The following is a 21785-nucleotide window of genomic DNA, read 5'->3' as shown; positions in this document are numbered from 1 at the left end:
ATTAAGTACAGTTTGCATTTAATGCAGCTAAGTCACGACTTTAACAATGTTTTTTGAGGGGGGGGGGTCTTCAGGTCACCTCTCTGTCAAGCGTAAACGTGCCATTGTTTTGCTGCCGCCATTAATATCAACTCCCCACTTAAGCTGATTGGTTGATACAACTATCAAAATACCGCCTACTTTACGATGATGCATTTCATTGGTCTTGGCTTTTGCGTATTGGTCTAAGAAAACGTAAGTCAGTTCGGCAAAGTCGTTAAAGTCCCGCCTACTCTTGGATTTATTGGTTTTAGAGGCCAGCCCTAGATCAGATTGACAATGAAGATTGGTCGGAAAGACGTCAGTCTCGATAAAGTGAAAAGCCATTGGTTCTTGATGCGTGTGCACTTTTGAGGGTTTTCTTACAAAACCAGTCAGACAGGCACAGGAACGGCCAGACACACTTCAGCTGCTATTGTCAGTGAAATGTTAAGTTTTTATCGCCGAAGCTGATGCTTTACATTCTGTGGATTTAACTTTACATCTGCGAATATTATAAGCGTGAGTACAATAACATTTTTTTTGTTTTTATTTCTTATTCGGACTGTCAGATGCAGACACATCGTGTAATCACAGTATAACCAAGCTATCTGCACTAGGTTATATTGTTGTAGAAATTAGCCAATTTAACGTTAGTGTTTTATCAGTTGACGGTTGCAGAACAACATATTTATATTTACTCCTTGAAGCGCCGTTGATGTGAGGATGATGTCTTTGTATCGTGAATAACGTTACTCACCACAGTGTGGGCTTTTTTATAGACTGCTGTAAGATAAGTAGCGTTAACTTGAAGTGCTTCGGTATGGCTATCATCAATACTGAAGTTGGTGCATAGCATAGCTAGCTAACGTTGCACCTCGTTTATGTAGTCACAGCTGAAGTTCTTTGTTATTTCCCATTTGACAATATCAACCGCTCTAGCTAATGCTAGTTTATCAACAACATGGTCAATATTAAGTAACTTGTATATTCAGTGTTACCCTCTAACCAGCACCATACGCAGGTATTGCTGGGTGAATGCAATGGGAGAAGTTCTTTAGTTATTAGCTTGAAAGCTAATTACTGCTAGCCAAATTCTAATGGTCAGTTTGGACTAACTTGTTTTAAATAAAACCTATTCATTCTGAAATAAATGCTTCCTGGTGTAGGCCGTTGTATTGTTAAAGCTTGATTTATTTAGTTTTTACGCCCTTTTCATTCATGGTTTACTGTTAATAAAAGTCGTTTTCCCTGTCGACATGCGTCTCCCTTTGCCGTAACTTAAAGCCTTATCTCCAATCCCAGGCGTTTTCCGATATGCTGAACCCAATCACAACCTCACCCTAATCAGTTTTCTCTGCGATTAACCATAATATAACCATAACCTAGATCTAAACCCCAATCGCGGAGGTGGCGCTGACATACTACTCTTACGACACAAGACCGGTCAACCTATCTTTTTTACCTGGCTTTGTGTCTTTGTAACGTTATTCTACCAACAGGTAACCATGTTATTTAACGTTGGAATTTCATGTCACAGTCTAGTCCTCAAATGATAGAAGTAAGTCGTAGGCTATATACTGTTGCACCACACAAAAATATTTCGTAGTTATGTTCATAGTTGATGCAGACTGAGCTACGCTAGGTTTGACAGACATACACACACATGCTCTCTGAGCTGTACAGGGTCATGAAAAATAAATGAAGCCTCCATTAAAATTCCCTTCATCCTCAAACTTTGATGAAAGAAATTAATTATATTAATAATGTGAATGATTCTACACTTGATTTCATATTTTCTACACTTGATTTCATATTTTATGATTTTTTATTTTACTTTTATGTATAGTTTTGAAGAATATCAGTGGTGGAATGTAACTAAGTTCATTTACTTAAGTACTGTACTTAAGTACAATTTTGAGGTACTTGTACTTTACTTGAGTATTTTTATTTTATGTTTCTTTATGCCTCCACTCCACTATATTTCAGAGGGAAATCTTGTACTTTCTACTCCACTACATTTGTTTAACAGCTTTAGATACTAGTTGGTTTTCAGATTAAAACTTTACGTAAAATAACATAATGATTCACTATATATATGTATAAGTTACACTGCATTGTTAAATGTCAAACCAGTGGTTCCCAATATTTTGGCTTGTGACCCATTACAAAAATTTGTGTCTCCTTGTCATGTTTCAGATGTCAGAGATACTAGAATATCCACCAAAGAGACATTTCACCTCTAAATCTCCCCTCACATGGTTTCAAATAAATAACTGTTTGATGCCCAAAGAAGTAAAACTCTCCAATATTTCACAAAAATTCAAAGATTAAAGGGGACCTGTTATGCTTTTCCTTATTTTCAGTCATAAACATAACACAAAAAGTAAGGAAATTTGTGTTTGGTAGACACAAGATCTTTGTTGTAACAATGCTTCTTGGCAATAACTCTTATACCGTTCGAAAGCCTGTTTTTTTTTCCCTTTTTAAATGGTGCCACATTTGTAAGGAACATGCATTTGTGGGATGAGCAGCAGAGCTGAGTATGTGGCTTGCACCGATGAAAAATTTGCCAAATTGTTTCTGCCAATGCCAAACAGCTTATTCTGCCATTGACATTGTTTGGTGGATTGGATTATTGAAGTTTGAAGAAACAAGACATATTGGATATTTAACAATTTATTCATTTAACAAACAGGAGCCTCAGTAGGATGTGGAAGAACCATACACAGCCACAACAGCCTGGCACCTCCTCCTCATGCTGGTCACCAGCCTGGTCACACACTGCTATGGGATGGCATCCCATTCTTCAACCAGCATTTGTCACAAGTCAGCCAACGTGGTTGTGTTGGTCACTCTGGCACGAATAGCACGCCCAAGCTGAGACATTAATACGCGGTTCACCATTTCATCCTCTCCACTCCCAAATTCTGGACGTAGTCTCTGATAAACCGCTCTCCGCGTCTTCTCCACACTTTGACCCTGCGATCCAACTACCGTAGGCAGAATCTGGACTCATCGCTAAACATAATGTTCCTCCACATGTTCAGATTCCAGTGCACGTGTTGCAGACACCAGCGCAAACGGGCCTGACGGTGAAGGTCAGTCATGGCAGGCCTACTGGCAGCACCTGAGGGTACCAGAAGCTCAAAACAAGAGTCGATAGCAACAGCAAAATAAACTGTTTGGCATTGGCAGAGAAGATTTGGCTAATTTTTCATTTGCGCAAGCCACATATACAGCTCTCTTGCTCATCCCAGAAATGCATGTTCCTTACAAATATGGCACCATTTAAAAGAGTAATAAACAGGCTTTTCAAGGGTATAAGATTTATTGCCAAGAAGCATTGTTACAACAAAGAAATAATTTACCAAACACAAATTTCCTTACATTTTGTGCTACGTTTAGTTTGGAGATATAAATAAAATATGAAGATACCAACTTCATATTTTGTGCATTTACTAATTAGGGCCTGAGCCCAAAAGGCGAAGACCCTAATTTATTTCGTGTGTTTGTTTCTTTCTTATTGTTCTTTCTTTATTAATACACCACTTTAACCCTAAATTTAATTAACCCCCAAAGTGCCAAAGTGTCAAGAGCGCCACCTATGTATCTAAAATGGCCGCCACGGCCCGTAGGAATGTCGTAGACATCGAACCAAAACTCAATTATTCGTCTCATCAAGACCTACAAATCATACGCTGACACCCCTGACCTAAATCCAACAGGAAGTCCGCAGTTCACCCATGAAAGTACGACTTTGCGCCAATTTTGGACCTTGAATAAACGCTATCTCCTCCTAGGGCGTTAATGGTATCGGTTTCAAACTTTAATACATGACTTATCACACTGTGCTGAACAAAAGTAAGTAAAAACTTTGTAATAACTTGAACGGTTTAGATCTAGTAAGCCCTGAAAGTTGTAGTGCGACATCACACCTTACAATGTAAACCAATGGGGAGGCAATCTCTCGGCATGGACTTTGTGCTAAACTGGGGCGTCTAAACTATAAGTCTGACCACTTTCAAACCTGTATCAATGGATTTGCGTTGAAAATTCCTACAAAAAAATGTGATTTTTTTAATGTAAGATTTCGCCAAAGTCATGGGATTTATGAGGATATTTCACAAGAAGAGTACTCTAAATTCCTTCTCTTCTCTCCAGCTGAGAGGGAGAGAGAGAGAATGGGGGGGGGGGGTAAAGTAAGACCTGTCAGCCCAGGTCTGAAAACATCTACATGCCTGTGACAGAAGCCCTTGGACTGCGCATCCACACACACATCCAACAGCAGTGTTCAATCCTTACTTTTTTTCAAGGAGTACATGTGCTCCTAAATGGAAAAAAAATAGGAGCACACTGAAAAATGTTCAAGTAACAGTTTCTTAAAGAAAACAATTCATTAAATACATATTTATAATTTATCACATACATATTTAAACTGTGTGTGTGTGTGTGTGTATGTAAATCACAATTTATGTTGTTTTTAGGGGTGCTCGATTATGGCAAAAATCATAATCACGATTATCTTGTTCAATATTGGATCACAATTTTTTAACATGTTTACTTTTTGACTGTCTTTTTTGCCAATTGCCGATGTTGATATATGCACATATTTTTTCATAGTATAATCTATGCTTGCATGCATAATAGCCTCCTCAGCCAGCTGGTTAAAATATGTGCAGATATCGGCAATCGGACACAATGAGTTGGAAATATCAGCATATCGGATATCGGCAAAAATCCAATGTCTTGCATCCCTAGTTAAAAGTTTTTACATTCTTAAAAATAGACTTGATGAAAATTAGGAAATTAATTTGTTTTACACACAAACTCGTCAAGGGTTTTCAATTTACTAATTGAAATTCAAGTGAACGGGCACAAAACTTGCATGATTTTTATGACACAGGTGTGAGCAAGGCAGCCATGTCTCACCCTGCAGAAAATTCTCATCCTCACACCGTTGAGATTTGATGTTTCGCTATGACAGAGGAAGTTGCTATAACTTTATTGTAAATACTCCAGTCTGCACCAAACTTTACATGTTTGATAAGACTCCCGGCCTGAACACGTGTACATGACAATATTCTATCAGTGATGCAAACTGGCTGAATAGCGCCCCCTACAAAATTTCAGTAAAGCAGCCCCAACAGCGGGCAAAATAGTGGACAAAGGAAGTGATGTTTATCTCCTTCTTGAACTGTCTGAAAACAGCCCGGGTCTGAAGACATCTATATGCCCGTCACAGAAACCCTTCGACTGCGCCGCGGCCCGCTGTGCGCAAAGGCGCGGGGGCCCGTTCAACGCTGCTTGCAGCTTTAATTAAAACATGCTCTTTCCAATGGTATGATTGTTTTTATGGTAGACTTTGTCATACATGGGCAATATTTCCATTCATTCTGTAAAACACTTACAGCAAGGAACTTTTGCCCATGGTCTTAAATGAAAACAGCATTCAAGATGTCCAATGGTTAATTAAAATCTTAAAATATATAAAATATTCAATTGTTAAATTAAATTGCAAGCAGCTAGATAGCTAATTAGCTGCTCAGCTGTAGCACATTAAACAGCATGTAAACATGCAGATGTCACTTTGGACCCGTTTGGTCATTGCTCTTCAAAATCTCTGTTAGCAATCCGCCCTCTGGCCATGACGTATACTTACAGCAGTTTGTTGAGACATTATTTAATGTCTCATTACAATGAGACATTAATCCACGGTTCACATGCATGCCGAACCGTGGGGGCGATCCGTACGGATCAACTACGATCCGTTGCACCACTAATACAGGGACACTGATTGCAATCAAACAAGTCACAGGTGTGAAACTTACCCTTCATAGCCATTTAAATATGTGTGTATCAACATTCAAGGGTATGTAGACCTATGATCAGGACCATCTGGGTGATTTCAATTGTCATTATGATTTAAAAAGGGCACACTCAATTATGTGAAAATAAATGGCTTCATCTGACCACTATCCCTGAATAAAAGAAAAGTTTTCAGCATGATCAGTCATATTTTCCAAAAATAATGGCCAATATTTCACAAATTCTGCTATGGCACATTGCACTGCTATGGTACATCAAGTATGAAGCAAATCCAAGATGGGCTTTCAGGAGGCTTCTGTTGATTTCACCTGGAATGACCCATTACACAGCAGGGCAAAGTAAAATAAACTGTTTACCTGTTGGAGGTGTGCTGGTTTAATTTCATGTAAATTCTTAACAATAAAAGTCACCCATTATTTAGTCATTTAAAAGCTTTTAATATGAAGCAGTAAAGTAGGAAATGTTGGTTTTGCATTGGCGGTAACTTAACATGACTCTGATATGGTAGGGCTGTCCAATATGACCAAAACTTCATGTCTTGCTAACGATGCATATCACAATATAGCACATTTTCTGTAAATTCAATGAATAAATAGTTTCTGGTCAGTGTCCCTGTGCCCCCCTCCCCTGGCCATCTTTTGCGCTGATAAAATTATTTTTTTTGGCGTTTTACTCATGAAGCAGTAACATAATGAGTGTAGTTTTCATTAACTCGAGTAGTTCACTTGGTTCACTGTCTCTCATCTGTTGTGCAGCACACACACACACACACACACGCAGAGGGCTGAGCCCCACCTGTGGTGAAACGGAGAGCAGAGGAGAGTACCATAAATGATAGAAAATGCAATAGACTCTCATACTGAGCTGAAATGAAACAAGTGAACATAATTTAGCTAAATAACATAAATAGCCTGTTGTGCTGTCATTTATGGTGGCGCTGCTCTCTGTGTTTCAGCAAGGGCAGGGCTGAGCCATCCATGTGTATTTGCTGCACACAGCACAGCAGAGGAGAGCCAGTGAACCAGGTGGAGTACTTGAGTTGACAACTAGGCTACACTCGTTACGTTACTGTAAGTGCAACAAAAGCTTTGCGAAGAAAAAGCCAAGAGTAATCAATGTAATCTGAACAAAAGATGGATAGACTCCAAATAACGAAAAATATTGCCATGAAGAGTGTGATTTGCGATACTAAATGAACAATAAAAGACTTTTTTATATTGTCACATGATATATATTGTCATATTGCATGGCAGGCCTCAGGAAAGCTGGCCAATCAGAACAGAGTCAGCTTATTGGGAGGGGGTCCTTAAAGAGACAGGAGCTAAAACTGCCTGTTCAGACAGAGGCTGAACTGAGTGAGGGGCTGCATAAAGGGCCAGTATAAGAAAAATAAGGAGTTTCTGTTAACTGTGAATCATGCAGAGCTACTCTAGTGGAGTCCTAGAATAAAAATATAGAGCTGGAAAAGATAGGTCCCCTTTAAAGGTGCAATATATGACATTCAGCCCCACTAGATGTCGCAGTAGTGCCAGCATCTCAGACCAAAACACAAATGTGCATATCGTTTACTTAGTAAAGTTTGGGGGGAAAAAAGAGAAAGCAGCCCTTGATCAGCTCACGAAACTTGTGTCAAACTGTCAAACTAGGCAGTGCTGATCAAATATGGATCAAGATTCTGTTACTGCATCGCCTGTTTCCCGCCTCTCATGCACTAACATGCATACGTGACCAGACCTGCTATCAAAACAAAGAACAGAGAAGCTCGGATGGCAGGAGTGTGAGAGGAGCGTATGGCAGTGTGAGGCAGGAGTGTATGGCAGTGTGAGTGCAAACACAGCGATAGTCGGACATCGGAGGTGAGATCTAACATGGCGGCGCCCTGTTGCTGAATGAACTGAGTAAACACGTTAACTTTACAGGATTTACAAAAGATTTAAACACCTCCTGATTCAAATTACATTCACCGATCATCTGTCACCACCAACCCGGACCAGTACATCTTTACAGTGGAGGACATAACGGATCTTGAAGCATTCATCGACAACTACTACAACCGGCAGATCAACATGGAGCCAGACGCAGCCTGGCCCAAGCACTGACTCTACTATATCTTTACATAGCAAATATTTGTTGGCAGACATCTAGTGGGGCTGAATGTTGTTTATTGAAACTTAAAAATAAAAGTTTTGAAAATTAATCTAAATTTATGCAGCAGAACTTTATTTTTTCTTCTTTCCTACCCAATCTACTACTGAAGACCCCTCAGATTTATCTTGTGACCCTTATATAGCAGTTCAAATTAGCTCCATCTTCAGCAGCTACAACAATAAAATGTTGCCTATGCACTGAATGTTAAATTTATTTAATATATTAGTCACATTTACATTGTGATATTGATACTTTTACTTAAGTCAAGGATCTGAGTACTTTTTCCACCACTGATTATTATTGGATATGAAGTAACTGTTACCACAATATTGTCTATTTGGTACATTCATATATAAGAAAAATAATGGAATACTCTTTTAGTAGTTAGCCCACATGTCAAGTGAGCTAAAAAAAAAAAAAAAACGCTTAGTAGGTACAGCAATGGAAAGAGTGTGTCACTGACTGTTAGTCTGGCTCTGTGATTGATATGGGTGGCACTGGAGTGTCCAACTTTGGTCTTCTGGAGTGACAGTCTTACTTTGAAAATCTACCTCACTTGGTATACACACATTAAAATTTGTATATCACCCTGGATTGTTTTGAGATGGATTTGCTGATTCAAAGTCACAGCATTGTTGTAATGGACCTACAGCACTGAATGGCCACTTAATTTTGGTTTTGACTAACTTGCCATGGCATGATGTTGTATTTGGTAGCTGTGTTATCCAACTAGGTTGTTTAGTCCATTCAGTGTTTAGAGTGGACTTTAGACTGTACTTTCTGAGCACATGAGTAAGGGTTGCAGGTTTGCTTAGGGTGGCCGCTCACCTCAAAATAAAGTTGTGATGCGTCGTAAGTTGTATTCAGGTCAGGATGCATGCACACACTGCTGAAGATTATTCAAGGTAAGTCTTTTTTTGTTGAGTTTAGTTTATAGTATCTTGTTGGATGTTTAATAATTATTGTGGTAACACAATCACATCAAGCTGATCACCGCTGAGTGAGCGGCTCAAGTGATGGGACATTAGTTATTCTCTCAGGCTTGACATAAAGATTAATGTGCCGAATGACATGCATACTGAATGCTAACCAGTATACCTGCTGCAAAGTTGGCCTCTTAATGACAACACTGGAATAAAGATAGACATTTAGACTATAGAGGCTACAAAGAATAGACTACTATAGGAATAAATGCATTTGAAAAGTTTACAGTATTGGTTGGTAAAGTTGTTTTTTTTTTCCTGAAAATACAACTGGAAAAAATGGGTTTGTCTTATATTCGGGGTCTAGACAATTACATGTTCATAACATGAGATATTCTTTTTGAACGTATAAAGTACTGGTGTAAAAGGACTCCTACAGGGAGTGTTGCATTATGGCTTGTTTGTAGCCTTAATGTTGCTTGGCTAATGAGTGTCTTAAAGTCTGTATATAGTTAGTGTGTTAGTCAGTCCTGTTTTTCTGCCATGAAGGAAATAAATACATGACGACTGAAAAAAAGTCCAAAGAGAGATGTCCACAGAGAGACATATCTGCAGTAGAGACATCTTCCAACATCTCTACTGCAGAAACGGAATATGTCAAACTATCATCTGTGACAGTGGTATTTGGTAGAGAGCTCAAAGACAAACAGGAAGTCTTCTAAATGCTAACTGCTGATGAAAATAATTTTGACAGCTTTCAAGAGCCTGATAGAGTGTGTGAGTATGTAACTATATTATGATGTAAGTTATATTCCAAAACAATTTTTCCAGAAACAGGTGTTTGGAAAAGGTGGGGTTGTCCTGTAATCAGGGTGGCCTTATAATTGTTAAGGAACCAATTATTTTATAACAACTGATGTTTAAATATTTTTTTTATGGCAGTTACCACAACAGTTTTATTTGTGCAGTAAGGAAAAAATCAATACCGCAGCAGCTCTAGCATCATCAGTATAACTGGGCCATGCTGTGTGTAGCCCATAGATTGTATAAACATAAGGTGTAGCCACAGTGTTTACAGTTTAAAAGCTCAGTGCTGGGCAGGTGACAGGTGTGTTTATGGTATTTGTGCATTCTGAAAGACATCACAGTATGGATATAAAGTCACACAGCTGACGAACTGCTAGCCTAGAATGCAGAGTATGCCTGTCATGTGCCTGTTAACGTGCACGTGATGTGACTATTGTCAGACAATGACGCCTGGTTGTTAGAGGCAGGTGCTCAGTTTTGTGAGGGGGCTTTGGATTGCGTGTATTCCTATTATTACCAGCATTTCATCCTGGTGCTGGTTAAAAGTTAAACAGTTACTGTCATGGGGCTGGTCTGTGCCCTAATGCAGGGATTCTCAAACTTTTTGGGGACCCCTTACAGGGGAGAAATTTTTCCTAGGAACCTCTCATAATCGTAACACCGATATCATGCTTACTACCATTTTTGCTCCTAGATGCCACTGGAACTATTTGTATTCTAAAACTTTTCAACCTAAATACTTCAGACCTGTTTCATAGTGGTAAACAGAAATGTGATTCAATTGAATCATGTTAATACCACTTATATACTTTAAAACAGAGAGTCATTTCATTCAAATTATATTTGGACTCCGCCCAGGCACCTCCTTACAGAGCAGAAAGTCCTCCCAAATGTTCTCTTCCCATGGATAGTAATCCAAAACAATCAACTGAGCCGCAGTAACAATCTCTGTTCATTCATCCAACTGAATAGAAAATTCGTAACGGGAATGCAATCTATTCAGCAGGTGTGACTGAACGTCAACCAAGAGCTCCTCAGTTCACACACAGAAAGCACAGCTTTCAGGTTATTAGCTGCCTCTGTCCCAAGCAAGTTCTTGTTCAATTGTGAGTGGCTTCCTACTTTTACCAATCCATTGAGCCGCCATATAAGAAGCCTTCTGTGCTTTCTCTGAAGTTGTGGCCAGGTTCACCATCCGTGTTTTCTGGGAGATGTATTCCTTGCTCTTTCGACTGAAAAATTCTTTTAATTTATCCTCATATTCTGGGTGCTTTCTAATCAGATGTCACTTTAGTTTGGCTGGCTTTGTGGCTTTGTTCGCTAGCAGCTAAAGACACATGATGCATTTTAGTCTGCTGTTGCTGTTCTCAATAAAAAACAAGCTTGTCACATTTTATAACTGTAGTCATATTTTCTCAATTTAGCTAGTTTTGGCTTACCGTCACTTGATGATGTGGACTGACTAGAGTATTTCTCCATGCTTGCCAGCTAGCTAGCTGGCCAATAAGCCAAGCTAAGCAGCAGCAGGAACAGTTTGTTTGCACCCTGAGTGGAGTGAGTGATTCATGACTAGGGGTGTAATGGTATTTGTCCTGAACTGTCATGGTACGGACAAATAACAATAAAAACCATTGATTTCTGAAGTGGTCAGACAGCATTTCGTGAGAACCAGTTCTTAGAGAGAAAAATGTAGTTTAAAAAGTATGAAAGTAAAAGTAGTGGTTTGGTCCCGCTGACTGATATTGTTACGCCCTACCCTTGGTCGACCCTATGAGGTAAACAGCAGTCCCCATTTACCCAATTTAAAACTTTTAACAAAGTAAAACACCTTTTTAAAAATACCCAAGCCCTGGGATTTAGGGCTTGGTTGTTTAGGCTTGCAAAGCTTGAGGCAACTTCAAACGCTGAACTCAGTGCATCACTTAAGACCAGAGAAGTGGCCAACTGCAATACATGCCCCCACCCAGGATTACCACCAAAAGTAAGAAAGGCAAAACAACAAAGTGGCAAGCTCTTCCAACCTGCCTGGTGGCTACTTAGTCAGGGTGCTCAAAACTGAAACCTCACGCTGCTGAAGCAGTTACCCAGTCAAAGCACAACTAAACAAGACACAGCGAGAAATGATCTAACAAAAGATCACACACACTAACACATTTACTTCACCTCATGGATATTCAGATCCCGGACAAGCCCTCATTTGTTATGCCGCACCCTTGGTCGGCCCTATGGGGCGAACAACAATCACCGTTTACTCAATTTAAAACTCTTTTAACAAAATAAAACACCTTTTTAAAAACACCCAAGCCCTGGGATTTATTGACAAAAACATACAAAACAACCAGGATACTTAATAAATGCTATTAACAATCAAAATGCAACAGGAAAAACTAAATAACATAATATCCCAGGCTGAGAGGCAAGAAAAGCAATCCACAATCAAGAAGCTTCTGACTGCAACAGGAACCTGGGTTAACCCTTCCTCCCTGGGCCAGGTGCACCTCATTGTGGACTGATTGTAGATGACCTGGGTGGAGCAACAGACAGCATCTGTGCGTAAGCAGCATATTAATGCTGTAGCTGCTGGAGGTGGAGCTAGTTTCAACTAATTTACACATAGTTAGACCATAAATCAGCATTAAACAGCTGTCAGCAGGTGTCCTGACTCCTTGCAGGAAACAAAGGTTGTTTCCTTTTCCACTGAAGCAAAATGAAACTTTCAGTAATAGTTTTGGCCAATGAGCCATTGTTGGATATTTACATTTTTCAAAATAGAAGACCAAAATGTAATTTTCTAGCTTTCTTTTTTTTCTGCTGTACCTATATCGTAATGAACCGTGACGCAAAAACTGAGGTACATACCAAACTGTGAATTTTGTGTACCGTTACACCCCTATTCATGACAGACTTACGTGATGTCTCACAATCATATATCAGAGTTTTTATTGACCCAAAGCTAACATAGGTGGGAGTAATGGACACAACGTTGGCTACATACCATAACCCGAGATTCTATGAGTTTAGGCATACTTGTTTTATTGCACAGCTCGGTACAAATGATGTATATAAAATTATTTTGGGGACCACACTGGTCCGGGGACCCCACTTTGAAAACCACTGCCTTAGTATTAGCAGTATAGCTGTGAAGGTAGCAGTGGTTAACCAGGTTAGACTTCTGTGAAGGAGCATAAATGAGCTACACCTGGTGTCCATTGGAACCTGACCAGGCTCACTTAAGAGGAGTGACCTTTAAGGTCATCAATCAATCAATCAATTTTTATTTATATAGCGCCATATCACAACAGAAGTCATCTCATGGCACTTTTCACATAGAGCAGGTCAAGACCGTACTCTTTAATATACAGAGACCCAACAATTCCCCCATGAGCAAGCACTTGGCGACAGCGGTAAGGAAAAACTCCCCTTTAACGGGTAGAAACCTCAAGCAGACCCCGGCTCTTGGTGGGCGGCCATCTGCTTTGACCGGTTGGGTTGAGGTGGACCACTTATTCTCATTTTAGTGACAATCTCAGCCGCTCCGAAACAGACAACAGAAAAATGTCTGACTACTGAGTCTCTCCCGAGTTGCGATGTACATCGCAGAACAAAAAGACATTGCACTGTCAGTTTTTTCCCCCCAATATTGTGCAGCCCCATCTCACTCCTCAGATCAGATATTAAGAAAGTGTCGTAGGACACACCCTGGTAGCCCACTGGTCAAGACACATGGCACATAACTGTAACATCTGCAATTTGATTCCTGCAGCTGACCTTTGTTGCTTGTCATTCCCCATGTCTCTCTCACCTTGTTTTCATCTTTCTACTAACGCTGTCATATAGGTAGTAAAGGCATAAAATGCCCCAAAAATATTTAAAAAAACAAAGAAAGCACCAAAGCTTTTACTTCAGACATTCTGGTTGCAAGCTCACATTTCATGTCTGAAAGCAGCCTTTCCAACAAACTAAAGAACAGTTTAAAATGTAAGACTTTGCCCAGAAACTAGCATCTTGTCAATGAACTGACTGTCTTGCTCCCTTACTCAGTCACACACACACACACACACACACACACATATATTGAGTGGCCCTGGGCAACAAGTCCAGTGGTGCAGCTATGCTAGCTGTGGATAAACAAGCAAACAAGCTCAGGCCTAGTGACTACCAGTCTCTTTACAAGGCCTCAGTCTTTTCAGCTGATCTGTTGATATTCCACTGGTGAACCATGCTACTGCAAGCTTGTATGTGTGTCAGTTCAGGAGAGAGAGAGGGAGTGAATTTAAGCGGTCAAGGTAAGCACTAGTTTGCAAAAATCATGAATCTTAAAACTTTAACCAACGAGGATCATTTCAAGAAGTTGAAGTTGTCTTTGTTAACTTCTAAATGTGGATTACAGTTTCCCTTAAGCAACATTCTTCACGTTGTTTGACAGTGTTAGATGTTCTGTATTTGGCTGTTTCAACGCTTTATAACATGGTGTGAAACTGTAATCTAAGACTCAGATGATCTTTGATCATCTAAACTCGGGACAGAATCATTCCTATACAAATACTGTTTAAATAATTTGCTTATAGTAATCAAGTAGTCTGCATACAGTGATCATTTTGCATCTTTTCATACCCAAAACATATGGAAAAAAATTTTTAAACTATGGCAATTATTTTTCTTTTTTTAACTTTTTTTTTTAACCTTACTCACATGATACACTATGATATGCAATTAGTGGCTGTGGCACCATTATCAGGTGTTGAGGCACACCTCCACAGGGTTGTATGGAGGTGCAGGGTGTGGGTATGGGCGTGTTTATTTGTAACCACTGTGAAACTATCTGAAAATAACGTTTCATTTCTCTCATTCACTCGCTTTCTTGCCATCACTGCTTCTTCTCTTCACCCACTCTCTAGCTTGCTCGACCTCTGCACGCTCTCTCTCTCTCTCTCTCTCTCTCTCTCTCTCTCTCTCTCTCTCGTCTTTTGAAAAATGAGCCGGGAAGCCGTCAGCAAAGCCTAACTTTACTATTAACATTATTAATATAAGAGAAATATCATCCCCTCTTCCTAGTAATGTTTTTGTCCTCCCTCATGGCAGGGTTGCTTTGATTTTCCTGTAATTTGGTGGGATCTTTTCTCTCAGCATTCTATCCAGAAATGTATGTATATGTATATATATGTGTGTGTGTGTGTGTGTGTGTGTATATATGTGTATATATATATATATATATATATATATATATATATGTTTTGGGGGATTTTTTTGTCGGACAGGAAGTCAGCCATTTTGGATTTCTTGCATAAGGGTTAGGGTTAGTCATTTTGCGTACACATTTGAGACCTTTAGGATGCGAAAAAACTCGATTTGATATCACAAATTGGCTTGGGTGTGACACGTTGGCTCTATAGCGCCCCCTAATTACTTATACTATTTTTGAGGTGCTAGGGGTGCTCGAAAACTCACGAAAGTTTGCACATCCATCAGAACTGGTGTTACTTGACAAATGATATGGGTCTTGGTCTGAGATGTGGCAATATAGGTGAATAGTGCCCCCTACAATATTTCAAAATCAAGGCCCCCGCCTTTAAATTTGACGTAGATGAACGATATTTGGCAGGCACATGTATCCTGCAAATCCACAAAATTAAGACGCGCGATGAAAAGTTATCGAAGTCCTGACTTTTCTTGGAACGCCCTTGACGTGGTGTGCCGGTAAATTTGCATGTTTCGCAATGAAACAGGAAGTTATTGTAACTCCACTGGACTCTCCATTCTGCCCCAAATTTCACATGCTTGATTGGAGTCCAGGCCTGAACACAGCTACATGTCAAAATTGAATCATAGTCACAGCACCACCCACGGAGAACAGGAAGTCAGCCTTATGTGACAAACATCATCCGATTTACATGATGTGGTCTACACAGGATATATGGCAAATTGACATGTAATTAGTGGGTAATTTCTAGCACCACATAGTGGACACAGGAAGTTAACTCCTTTGTGCAACATCAGATATTCATGACGGTGCATATGCATATCATGCGACCTTCACTTATTGTATTGCTGCATTAATGACCCACTTGTGTAGCACCATTTACTAGCAACAGGAAGCAAGCCTTATATGACAAAGTTCCTTTGATTCAAATGAAATTTAAAATGCGCCGGTGTCGCGTTGAGTGGAGTATTGTTCCCCGAGGAGTAGTGCCATAGCAGAGGCCTGCATGGCTGCGGCTCCAGTGTTTAAGATCCCCATGTCTGTGTCGGACAACGCGGCCTCATCTCCCCCAGCCGGCGGGATAGCTGCCTGGCTCATCTCCACCGCCTCTCCCAGTTCAACCAGTTTCACATTTGCAGCCACTCTCTGTGAAGGTGTAAGAAAGCCCAGGTGTTTGTGATGAGGGTCCAGCATTGATGTGATCATGGGAGTGGATGACACCAACTCATCACACTGAACCTGTAAATGAATTATGAAAAAAATGCCTAAATAGGCAACGCAGATAAGAGACATTTATGTAGATGTAATTTGGCCTACTCCAGTCCAGTCATCATTGGTTATTTATTATGGAAATCCTGTCAATCAAATAGTTTAGCGTACCTTCATTCAGTTGCTGAGGGACGACTGCACTTTTGCCTTGAACTTGATGACTCTGGGCCCGTCTCCTTCTCTGCGCGTGAGATGGGTGTTGATGAGGCTGAAGGTGATAGGATAAATGTTGGATATGGAGACGTCCTTCTCTGCAGACATGACAGTGGTGGCACACTTCAGTGCTTTCAACACAGGCTGTGTGTCCTCCATCAACTTCCAGTGCTCCTCCTTCAGCTCCAGGACCCTGGCATCTTGAAGCTTGGTTACCGTTCAATCTGACAGGACAGCGACAACAGCCCACCACTGCTCCACCAGCCGATCGAACATCTCAAAGAGTTCCACCGTGTTTTACATGATTGCATAAGCCGGTGGGTTGCCAGGGCCATTTGCTCCTGTTTTCTCTGCAGCGTTTTGCTTGCAACAGTGCTGTGATTGAAGTGGCTAACGAGTTTGCCAGCCACAGAGTAAGGATGCACGATATTGGGTTTTTTGCTGATATCCGATATGCCGATATTTCCAACTCAATGTGTAGCCGACCGGCAATCGGCTACACATTGTGCGGCACCACACCAGACTGCGGCCAGAAAGTTGAGCCAGAGTCAACTTTTGGAGAAACGCACCCCGACATCACTGCGGCTGAAGGCTGCGGTGGCCAATCATAGCCAGAGATCAGACTGATCAGAGTTCTATACTCTGCCATGAGGGAGTACAAAGACGTTACTAGGACGAGGGAAGGACATTTCTCTTCGCTTGATAACATTAAAAGTAAAGTTAGACTTTGCTGTCTGCTTCCCAACTCATTTTATAAAAGATGAGAGAAAAAGAGAGCAAGAGAGCAGCTGTGGTCGAGCGAGCTAGAGAGTAAATGAAGATAGGGAGTGCTGGTAGCGAGAAAGCTGGTGAATCAGATCAATAATACATTATTTTATGATTGTTTCACAGCGGTTACATTCTAGAGCACAAATAAACACGCCCACAACTCCCAAACACCTCCGCTCGACCCTGCGGCTGAACACTGTACCATCTGATTTGGTCTGAATACGGCCTTACAATGAGTCTTTAAACGGCCTTTAAATTCACTTCTGACCTTGGTAACGAAGTAATATTTTTCACTGTGTTGTGCACATTTATATAGCCTGCATGAAAGATGCGCTTTTTGTCCATCTACAGAACATTGTAGTTTCACCACGGGAGACCTACGTCAATAACATCTGCCGTCACATGATTATGTAGCCCAGAGTAAGTGCTGTCAGATTCTCTTACCGTGGTTGTCTTTTCCTAAGTCCGTATGGATTCTCCTGCCCATCTTTCCTTGACCTCATGACATTTTCCATCGAAGTCAAGGAAAAGTGGTTAGGAAAAGACGACAGGAGATACTTTTTGACCACAGCCATAGTTCATCAAATATATACACAATTTCTAATAAGTCGTCTCCAATGCCACATACTGCACACAGCAAATAATATTTTACCCAGTCACACAGTGTCTGATAATCCTGACAATTCAGATCCATGTCAACAGACCTCCAATAGCGATACCATTTGCTGCTCCCTCCATGCTCGTGGAGTGTGAGGGCCCGTTCATCGCTGCTTGCAACTTTAATTATTGTTATTATTATCATTATTATTATTATTCCCCCACATACACATACAACATATTTTCTCAAATTTTTTTGCCCAACAGGAAGTCAGTCATTTTGGATCTCGTGCATCAATTTTCATTTTTCAAACTCGTTTGAGGCCTTTAGAATGTGCAAAAACTCACTCACCTACTTACATCAGGAAGTCAGCCTTATGTGACAAACATCATACGATTTACATGAAATTTACATGATGTGGTCTACAAATGATATACAGCAACAAGACTTATAATTACTGGATGTTGTCTAGTGCCATATAGTAGACACAGGTAGTGTATATCCATGTCGGTTGCCCTCTGGTTAATGTATTGCTGCACTGCACTTTCACTGATTTTACCACTGAAATCTCAGTGCAGCAATAGTGCAAAAGGAAGTGAAGCCTAAATGACACATACTTCATCGAAAGTATACCAAATTTCCAATAAGTCATCTCCAGTGCCACATACTAATAATGTTTTACCCATTCACACAGTGTCTGATAATCCTAAAAATTCAGAGTCGTTTCATCAGACCTCCAATAGTGATACCATGGCTGCAGCAGATGCGATGGCCTGTTCATCACTGCTTGCAGCTTTAATTAGGTTATTGTATTGTTGAAGATTTGGGCATATATATTGGAGTAGAAAATAATAAAAAATTATAGGCTAAATCTCAACAAAAAAAGGGTGTTTTTCACTGAACGGCACAGGATAGCCTTTAGTCTCAGTTTACTTTCTTTTGATGTTTTATTATATTTTTTGTGTTGCGATTGGATTATGTTCTTTCATTTCCATTATCATTTCCATTATGCAAGTTAATCTGGCGTTCTTGTTGACCACATCTGAATGTGTATGTATGTTTATACATGCTTACATACAGTATAATTGCTGCCATTCTAACATTGTGACTTATTATCACTCTCCTGTTTTCTGTCCTTATTGTAATTGAATAGTTGGAGAAATTGTTCCCAGTGACTCTCCGGAGGTGCCATACAAAGCCACCATGTCTGTGACTGTTCATGAGAATCGTAAATCCCGCACCAGTACGGGCTCCATGAACATCTCACTGTTCCACAAGCCCTCACATCCCGACAGTGTCCTGACCCACCTAAACACAATGAGGAAACAGTGCATGTTCACAGATGTCACTCTGTGGGCCGGGGACCGCTCCTTCCCATGCCACAGGTAAAGACATGGTGACATCCTCACTGAAAGTGGTGTCTCTACTGCCTAAAGTGTCAGTAGAAGCCCTAGAAACTACCACAACACACAATAAACAATCAACTTTTTTAGTAGCAATGTTGGTCAGTTGGTCGACCACTTTGGTCCAGATTAAAACATCTCAACAACTATTTCATAGATTACCATGAAGTTAGGTATAGATATCCATGGTTCCCAGACAATGAATCCCAATAACTTTAGTGGCTTTGAGAGAGAAAGACCGCCATGAAATTTGGTTTTGACATTTATGTCCCACTCAGAATGAATTGTAAACACTTGTGTGTGATCCTTTGACCCTTGATCTAGCACCATCATTGGGTCCAAAATTTCATTTGTCTAATACTTTGGCTTATAAGTAAATACCTGCAAAACCAATGACATTGGCCTCAGCCTGAACTTTACTTTGTGTTTAGTGTTGATTAGCAACGCATAGCAGTGCCTTTAGTAAGTACTGCCTCACAGAGCTGTCAGCATAGCTTTAGACTCTTAGGCTTGTTAGAGGTACTTGTTACCTTCTTATTTTGCTTTTGGTTGTTTTAATAATCTGTGAGTCTTAGTTCACTGACAAAAACCCTTTGTGTCTTGCAGGGCAGTATTGGCAGCATGTAGTCGTTATTTTGAGGCCATGTTCAGCGGTGGACTACGAGAAAGTCTGGACAGTGACGTAAATTTCAGAGACAGTATACACCCTGAGGTACTACTGCTCTTAGTGAAGAGAATTATACTGTGTATTTCCCATTTGTAGTGAAAGCTTTTGTGTGCTTCAGACAAAATGCTACAGTGTTAAATAGCATCAGAAAGTTCTTTGGATGCATTCATAAAGTTGTGTTTTCCAACCATTTTTGTATAGCACCAAAACCAACTTGAAGTTAGGTCTGTGACCCTGTGGTGATCCAGGGTGGTTCAACAGCACGGCATGCAATTTTAGCAGAAGTCTTTTTTTTGTTTGTTTGTTTTTCTTTTTGTTTTTGTCTTCTTGAGAAAATCATGGTTTGTTAGCCTGATTATGTGTCAGCTGAATGGAGTAACAGTACCTGATGAACACGGAAAACACTTAAAATCAAGTTGTGGCAGGAAACAACGTTGGCCTTCAGCTGAGTCGCCTTACACCTTGGACTTATGAATGGAGTCTGGCTGGACGTGCCTTTAGATTGTATGATTGGTGGAAAACTACTTGACCTCACATGTTAAATGGCAGCCTGCATGGCAGCATGGTGACCTTGGAGAGCTTACACCAATAACCAAGACAAAATATTCATACAGATGGGTTTTTAACTACCGAGCATCAGCATTGACCCCCGGTCAGCTATATATGTTTGTGAGTGTGTGTATGTGCTTTTTTTTATATATATATATATATATATATATATATATATATATATATATATATTCCTTTCAAATATTAATACTATGAAGGATTAACTTTACAACTTAAATTAACCTCACATTAATTAGTTAACAAAAATAAATAAATACATTTTGCTGAGGATCAGTCTACATATTAACTAAGAAAACAAAATTACCATATTTCCTCTAGTAGTTGCCGGGGCCTTTTATTTTCCTGAACTACAGAGGGTACTAATCCTTTACTGGAAGCAGGTTTATATTCGCGAGAGGCCTTTATTTCCAATTCCCTCTCTTAAGTATATTTGCTCATATTTAAGTATGAAGCCTCCTTGTTTTCTGATCAGTTTCTGCTTGCTCTGTTAATTTTTGTCACTGCGTTACCAGTAATTATTATAATCCGCACCAGAGACTTCTACTGGCCTAGCCAGCCAACATCCAGTTTAGCCCTCTGCTATCTTGAATGGGGATAAAATAATTAGTCATGCAGCTCTTCTAGATTTTCCAAATGTTATTGGACTGAATAGATCAAATTCTGATAGTGAAACGAATCATTTTGCAGGGGTTGTGTGAGTTTTGTTACATTAGTAATGTAATGATAGCTCAACAGGCTGCACCTGCAGTGGTGGTATCAGGTTGGTGGGTATTCATCGATGATTTCAATATCTGTAGAGCGCTTTCTTTGATCTTAAACGTCAGATTTTTAGTTTTGATCTCCCCTTACTTATGAGTTAGTGATGGCGGGTTTCAGGCTGTTGCCCGTAGGTCGTCCTCCATGTACAGCCAGGCTGCTGCACACACAGATTCAGGGACGAGCCAGAGGAAGACCGCCACTTAGAACCAGAACCGGAGCAACCTGCCTGCCATCAGAGAGAGACACACCAAGAGCAGGCTGAGCAGGCAGAGAAAGACCCGGGGAGACATGAGAGGTGCTGCTCGCTAACAGCTATGTGTGTTTGCAGCAGAAAGCAGGATGGAGGACAGACGTCTCACTCCACTACACTGCGCTGCGACTCTGCTGCTGCTGCAGATGGTCACAGAGCAGACACTTTCAGTTTATTATTGTAGCGTCCGTCATTCGACAAAGTATTGATAACACACTTAGTATTTTATAAATTTAACTTCATAAATTTATTTTAAAAAGTTTTTTTATTTGAAGTGGGTGCTGTTTTATTTGAATGGGTTTTATTTCTGTTTTTTTAAAAAGCAAAATGATGGTGGGGGCGGTGAGCGCTGTATGCCCAACACAGTAACACTACCACAGCAAGCCTAGCACATATATTTGTCGAGCTCTAGTAAACAACACT

At 40.2% G+C, this 21785-nt stretch overlaps 1 protein-coding gene across 4 annotated transcripts in view; it reads left to right on the top strand.

Moving 5' to 3' along the window:
• Positions 1-328: 328 nt before the first annotated feature.
• LOC121896932 (kelch-like protein 25) overlaps positions 329-21785 on the top strand; it is a 47864-nt gene continuing 26407 nt past the window's right edge. Inside the window, exons 1-4 of one of the 4 annotated variants that reach the window (XM_042411042.1) lie at positions 329-540; positions 6803-6872; positions 18867-19098; positions 19723-19828. In XM_042411042.1, the coding sequence (XP_042266976.1) occupies positions 18917-19098; positions 19723-19828 (288 nt within the window). In that variant the 5' untranslated portion in view covers positions 329-540; positions 6803-6872; positions 18867-18916. Of the gene's footprint in view, positions 541-6802; positions 6918-18866; positions 19099-19722; positions 19829-21785 lie in introns of all 4 variants that reach the window. The other 3 variants (XM_042411041.1, XM_042411043.1, XM_042411040.1) reach the window with 3 other exon arrangements.

This window comes from Thunnus maccoyii, chromosome 5 (assembly GCF_910596095.1).
Source record: "Thunnus maccoyii chromosome 5, fThuMac1.1, whole genome shotgun sequence".
Classification (NCBI taxonomy): Eukaryota; Metazoa; Chordata; class Actinopteri; order Scombriformes; family Scombridae; genus Thunnus; species Thunnus maccoyii.
The sequence above is the reverse complement of the archived record's forward strand: the minus strand, read 5'-3'. Positions and strand labels throughout refer to the sequence as shown.